The 6,898-nt window shown below is 48.9% G+C and overlaps 1 protein-coding gene across 1 annotated transcript; it reads right to left on the bottom strand.

Moving 5' to 3' along the window:
* Positions 1-858: 858 nt before the first annotated feature.
* Positions 859-5,711, bottom strand: LOC144134223 (BTB/POZ domain-containing protein 6-A-like). The gene is made up of 3 exons (XM_077667183.1): positions 5,440-5,711; positions 2,455-2,746; positions 859-1,444 (listed from the first exon to the last, which is right to left on the bottom strand). Exons 1-3 carry the CDS (start codon positions 5,709-5,711, stop codon positions 1,145-1,147), a joined length of 864 nt encoding a protein of 287 aa, XP_077523309.1. The 3' UTR covers positions 859-1,144.
* Positions 5,712-6,898: the final 1,187 nt, after the last annotated feature.

The following is a 6,898-nucleotide window of genomic DNA, read 5'->3' as shown; positions in this document are numbered from 1 at the left end:
TTTAACGTCGAAAAATAGAAGGGTAGACTAGAAGTTTTCAGTATGCGCTTAACCCCTAGTTTATGCAAGAAATAGCTGACGAAATTCTGACGGCGGGAATCTCCGATAGGACATGAAAACACAAAAGAACCAGTAAAACTCGGGGCACGTTTTTTTTTTTTTGCCACGCAGCTATAGATCACACTGGTCTGCGGTAACACCAGCTAATAAATGTGCATCACAAACGCGCCAGTCATTGTGTTTGTAAGTTACGAAGCAGATCGCTTAGCACGCGACAGGTAGTGTGGAAGACTGTAGCGCCATCCTCTGTATATTAAAGGTTAAACTGTAAAGAGTCCCAATTTTTTCCATATGGCCGCAGAAGCTTCGCTGAACGGCTCGGAGAAAACTACGGCTATTTCACGACACGCTGTGCACAACTCGGCAGTGTACTCACAAGCAAGGTTAATTAATGACCGTGGACGAAAATGACAGTTCCGTGTTGTGGGGGCTGAACAACACAGCTGAAGTCTATGGGTGACCTTGGAGCATCGCTCCTCCACACTTGCCTGCGACCAGCACAGCATGACATCTGTCTGCCATTTTTCCGGCATAAATCGGAGAAGATAGCCACATAAGCTATTAACAAATGGAACTCTTAGAACGCTGTGACAGGCCCGACTGACCGGCACTGCAAGAATGTATTTAAAAAGCAAAAAAATGCACAACTCCTCACGCTCTCCCTTGGGCAGTTTAAAATCGGGGATGTGAAAATGAGAACAAACCACAGGAACGGACACGGGGTTCTCCCCGCCGTAGTGCCCTATTCTACACAGGCACTCACGAAATTGCTCGCAAGGAATCCTGTCTATATTGTTTTCTCAGCGTAGCAGGCCGATGCTTGTGCTAAACACCTCAAGATAGTGTCATTTTACAACTCTTCCACCAAATTGTAATCGCGGTTATCACTGTCCAATATTTTGCCTTATATTAAAACCACAGCAACCACCTGAGGTCACGTGCGAACCCAAATAGGGACTCGCATCAACTGAAACATCAGATTAAAAGGCACTAATCTGTTTCTCGTTAATGCCGCAATATTTCGCGAATACGCCTTTAAAACCCCGAATCCGAACGAATGAAGCAATTTGTTCTTGAGGAACTTTTAACGAGGCATTTTCTCCCGGCAGACCCACGACGGCAGCTCGACGGAATCGTTGCCCACCAGCACGCACATGATGTCGAAAGCGTCTTCCTTTGATATGACGCTAGCAGCTCCTTTCGAAGTGATGAAGGTCACGAACTCCTGTACAGTCAGGGACAGAAACCTCAACTTTGGCAGAAATGGAGCCATGACGGTTTTGAAGTCCGCGGACTTGTCGTCCTTAGTGGCGCTTCTCAGGCAGTAGTCTTGGACCCATCGGTGCACGGCCAGCAGGACGCACATCTCAGGCACCTCCGTCACCTGCGGTTCCGGTTCAGCATTTAGCGAAAAGCCCTTCTTGCCACTTATACAAAGTAAATGCCTTCTCACAGCGGCGCCGCCGACCTTCCCAGACTCGTGGTCTAGGAAAGCATTCAGTGAAAGCAACGTGTTTTCATGCATCCTGACGTACAGTCTTTGCCAAAAGTAAACGGGCTAGACGGTTTGCGTCTGAGTCGTATATTTAAGCTATTATTCCAGAACTCAAGCTCTAAATCTCTGTATAATAAAAGAATACTTTTATCTTTAGAGAAGCTGTAAGGGCTCTACTATTCGAATGAGAAGCAAACCATGCAGCCTTGTTACTACTGGAAAAGGCTGTACGTACAGCTCTTGCGTAGTTTGAGACAAGTGTACCTGATCAGGAAACTGCGCCCTAGGTATCACTGCACAACGCCACTGAAACAGCAACGTCAACCAGACACTCAACTCCAAAGTCAGGCGCACACCAGTGTACTCAAGCACCAAGACTCACACGCTGCTCGTAACCTTTATGGTAAAACGGACTCCACGAGAAACCTATTGGCAAGTGGAGGTGTCGCTTAGCCTCCGATATTCGTGGTTAAATTATCACGCTTTCAGCTAGGGTGAACGGGGTAGGGAGGAGGTTCATGTATTTTTTTGCGTTCTCTATATATAAAAGCTTCCTTTTCACTAAAAGTATCTTCTTGACATATTCAATTGATAAAGGCCAACTTAAATTTATCATCCTCAGTGCCATTTTGACACGAGCTGACATGAGCTGTGAAAGACGCCATTTTGGTGGGCTGCGGATTAATTTCTACCACCTGTGGTTCTTTGCAGTGCATTCGCGGATGTTTTTGCATTTAGCGTCCGGGATTTGATCCCATCAATTCGTGCCCACCGGCAGAGAGCCTTAGACACTGGCCTAAGGCAGCGATTAGCAAGTGCTCTACTCTACACGGCTGTTTCATGCCTTGTCAGCGCAGCTGGCAGAATCGCCCATATTGACCCCAGCAAACGCCACTCACCACGTCGAGGACATAGTGCACTGTCTGATCGAGGCAGTTAGTGAATGCGTCCGATGAGAGCACCGCCTCAGGGTCTTCCTCGAGGAGGAGGGCAACCTCGTCGTCGATATTTCCACCTCCACTCAGGATACAGCAGTCGATTACGCGACATACATGTTCGGCTTTCATGTGGGCCCGGATGTACAGCGTACAGGCGAGCTCCAGCTCCGGCACCAGGTATTTACAGGCAGCGGTTCGTGTGTACGCAGCTTCCTCAACACTGCCGATGTTGGGCTTTCCCTTGTACAGGTACCTGTAAAACAAGTTTCACTCTTGGTGAACAAAAAATGCTGAGCGAGAAGCAAGTGACCAGCCGAGGTTTCAGCATAAAATATTAGTTTCGCGGCGCCATTATGTGGAGAAATTCCTTATATGGCTACAAGACCGCACCTCGCCTTAGCCGTGTAATATATCGTATTTACTCGCATTATGAGCAAACTTTTATTGCCAGAAATATTTAAAATTTAGGGGCTGCGTTCACTACCAGGAGAAAAATAATAAGAAAAGTCACAGGCCCGTCTCGTCGTCGAGAGCATAAGCAAGCATGAAATGCACTGCAGAAAAAGCGTGGCGTATACTAGGACGGCTCACTGACACTCATAGCCGCACTCGCGTCTTGGGGAGACCCTCACCTAGCAGGCGTTTTTTTCTCTCCTAACTAAGCTTGCGTTCGCGAGCGACAGCGCTTTTATGTATGCGACCCGCCCGACCTGAGCTGGTTACTGTCCGTGTTGTTGGATGGCGCCACAGGACCTGTGCTGCTTACGTGCCGACGGCGCGCGCATTACGTAATGGCGGCAGCTCAGTCGCCTCGCCCACCAAGTACCTAAAATACAAGTGCCACAAGGAGAGCGCCTTCGCGCCGCGCGCTAGCTTTTACCACCACAGGACATTGGAGACGCTGTTGTAGACGCTTGCGCTCCTCCGGCACCAGCGCACGCGCAGGCACCAGGGGCGGGAAAGTTTCGCCAATGTTCGTTTAGGTTCGGCTCCGTGTTCTGCTCCGTTCGGTGCCAATGTCACCCACGGCGCGCCGACAGTGGGAGCTAAAAGCATATCTTTCATTAAAAAATGAAGCTAGTAAAGATATGGTATCAAAAGCAGGCTGATAAAATTAATACTTGGAACGGTACGAGTTGCCTTCTAAAGAAAACTATTCAGCACGGTTTGCTTGCTCGAGAGCGTTGTCAGTAATTTCTTCTTAACCACGCACGTAAGGTCACGACCATAGGGGGTCGATAACGCTGTCCGAAGAGAGATTAAGTAGAGTTCACAATAGCACAACTCGCAGCAATCAGCGCGAAGTCCAAACGTACCAAGATGCTATAACGCTTCACATGGCAGACCTAGGAGAAAACATTTTGCATGTGGGTTTCTATTGGTTCTCTGATTTCTCGCGGAAAATTCTTACTGGCAGTTCGTCACGTGTGGTGAAGCAAAGTAGGCTTAACTTTCGACGGACCAGGCTCTATGTTAATGTTTAGTTGCTTCGACTTCCAAAAAAGGCCGCATGCTAATATGTCTGTCTGTCTGTCTGTCTGTCTGTCTGTCTGTGTCTGTCTGTCTGTCTGTCTGTCTGTCTGTCTGTCTGTCTGTCTGTCTGTCTGTCTGTCTGTCTGTCGTTGCCAGGAAGAAAGAAAAGGAAAGTGCACAGGCCTGCTCACTGGCTCAGGCCGAGCCACAATCGCTACCACGTGCAGATATTAGGAGAGTTGAAAGATGGGATAGAAAGACAGGATAGTAAAGACGCGCTAAAGACAAGGCCGATCCCGGAGGTAGTGCAATACCGGGCCAACCGGTGACGGGAGTGAAGCATCCTTCATACTCTCCGCCACATTTCCAAAAATAAGTCCAATTGGACCCGTAACAGATACTCTACGGGGTCCGGACATTCGCGCAATACAGTCATGCTAACATGCACAGTCGTTATCAACAGATTACACGCCAAAAGAAAGGCGTGCGTTCATTACATGAACGGGAAAAATCCGCTTTCTCGGAGCCAAAATACGAGGCGCGTTCTATATACGAGCGCGTTCGTTTTACGAGTAAATACGTAATGACATGTCTGCCATACTAAGACATCAATATCTCTATCTGACCGCAGCGGTGGGCTGGTCGTTTCAGCATCTAGAACGTATGCAGGAGGCATACCTGTACCTCAGCACCATGAGAGGTGGCTCACTCAGACTACCTTCCACTCGCACTCACATCCACTGACTCACACTCACGCTCATGTCCAGTCACTCTCACAACCACTCACTTACACTCATGTCCACTGGCACTCACACTCACTAGCACTCACGCTGATAGACGAGTGAGGCGATATGAGTGCACTCATGAGTGAGCGTGCCGACCTACGGCAGCAGGTGCGGGGTTCGAGGAACTCCGGTCTGTAACAACGCCGGGTGCCAACCAGGTTATCAATGGTTCCAAGCTTTCCTCTGGCCAGGTCACAGAGGAAGACTATAAGGAGTGGAAACTCCGCCGTCTACGGCGACCAGAAAAGGTCACAAGCTACTACCCTGCTGACGGCGCCTGGCGGCCTGGAAAGGAACTACTGAAATACAACGTCACGGCGTGCCCGCTGAAGCAAACACCCGTTTCGTCTGCTTGTCGTCTGCTTTGAGCGCGCGCCGCCGGAGCCGCCTGCCCTAAAGTCGCTGGAACAGTGACTTTAGCCTGCCCGGGCGCTGCATTTTTTTTTTTCCTGCTGCTTCTACGAGCAAGGCGCCGCCACTGCATGCCCCCCCCCCGTCGGCGCATACAACTGCGACTTTATCTGGTCGCCTGCGCTCGCTCGCGCAGACGGGAGTTTCACCTCCTGTATAGTCTTGCTCCGTGGGCCAGGTGCACGGTTTATTTTGGAGTGAAATCCCTTACAGAGCTGGTCATTGACCCGCCGTCTTGCAGGTCAAACACGTTAGCCGACGACTGCAGTGAACTCACTTTAGTAAGCCGCAGAAGCCGTCCGGGTGGAGGTCCTTGATCACCACGGCGCCTGTTTCGGCGAGCGGCCCGTAGAACATTGCGCTGAACACTTCGTTCCTCAAGGCCAGAAGTTGCCTGTGGCCCTTGAATGTCCTGGAGACGGGATAGTTCTCTGGCGTCACTGCGAACTCGACGTCGGCGTACTGGCCGCTTTGCAGGAATTTCTTGAAGTTGAACTGGCCAGTGAGACATGTGCCGGGAACATATGAAAGACAAAACAAAATTAGCATGTCCTTCAAGCGCGTTTCTTTTTTTTCTTTGTCGTGCTAATTTATATCTTGCGCTCATTCCCTACCCCATTTAATTCTGATCATAAGAGGTTCTATTGCAGTCCTGTATACTGCGGCACTTCTTTTTGCAACACTTACTTTGTAGGTTCTTTCTGTACTGCACTTTTATTGCTAAATTAACCAGGAATATAAAACGTTCGTTTGCACGTCCACAACGGCTTGTCAATAGATGCACCAAAACTTATAAAAATCGTCCCGCCATAAAGCATAACACTGGAGGTGATCCTTCTGCTCAAGGATGGCATGCACAGCTGAATATTGCCACGGACCATAGTCGGACATACATCGTCATCGGAAGTGACTCAAGCAGGAAACGCACCGCGATAACCCTGTAATCGTCAAATCTCAACACAGCACATGTAATGCCTGTTCCAGAGCAGCGATTAAGTTGTGGTGCAAGCAGGACATTTCTCCATGAAAAGCATACAAACTGCTATTGCAATATCTGATGGCAAGGGCTTGGTGACGAATGCCGGATAGAATGACAGAAGTGATTGCAAGATAAAGGGGAAGTAAGCGTAAAAGAACATGAATGAAATGCACGAAATTATGAAATAGTAAAGATCACACAATTAACTGAGATTAATTACACAAAGGCAGTGAAAATTTGGAGACGAAACGAAGATATAACACAAAGCGCAAACTGACAAATGATTTTTAATTGGTGGAGCAGGTTTTATTTTATAGAGGGGTACACAAGTACCGCCTGTGGAACACACAAAAAAAGACGGTCGATTTGCGTTGTTAGTCCAAACGCGAATTAGGTGCGCTAGCAATTCTGTGTTTAATTTGGTTCCGCTGTTCAGATCCAGTGTTCACGAATGGCAGTTGTTCGGATGGAGATAATGGGTTTATATTAATTTCGGTGATCCTCTCCTTTACATCTACGGATCCCTAGGAGTGCTCATGCCGCTCCTGCAGCAGTGGTGCAGCGGTTAAGCGATGCGCCACTGCCCTTCTATGGCAGGTGCTGCCATTTTTGGGAGTTGGGTAGCTTGATTCGGGCTGCGACCCAGGTTGCCCTTCCCAAGCAGCCTCTCGCGATTAATTGAGCTGCCACCTGACACGGTGGGCAGGTTGCTATGCGTACGAGTATATGCCCACCGGATCGTGATCAGCCTGCCACA

This window comes from Amblyomma americanum, chromosome 5, assembly GCF_052857255.1.
Source record: "Amblyomma americanum isolate KBUSLIRL-KWMA chromosome 5, ASM5285725v1, whole genome shotgun sequence".
Lineage (NCBI taxonomy): Eukaryota > Metazoa > Arthropoda > Arachnida > Ixodida > Ixodidae > Amblyomma > Amblyomma americanum.
Note: the sequence above shows the minus strand (reverse complement) of the source record. Positions and strands in the feature narration are given on the sequence as shown.

Excerpts from the sequence above, each read along its gene's own strand:
- LOC144134223 (XM_077667183.1), bottom strand. The coding sequence starts at position 5,711 with ATGCTAATTTTGTTTTGTCTTTCATATGTTCCCGGCACATGTCTCACT. Across the intron at positions 2,747-5,439 it reads GGCTTCTGCGGCTTACTAAA|GTACCTGTACAAGGGAAAGC; the intron begins GTGAGTTCACTG and ends CTTGTTTTACAG. Across the intron at positions 1,445-2,454 it reads TGCACTATGTCCTCGACGTG|GTGACGGAGGTGCCTGAGAT; the intron begins GTGAGTGGCGTT and ends CCGGAACCGCAG.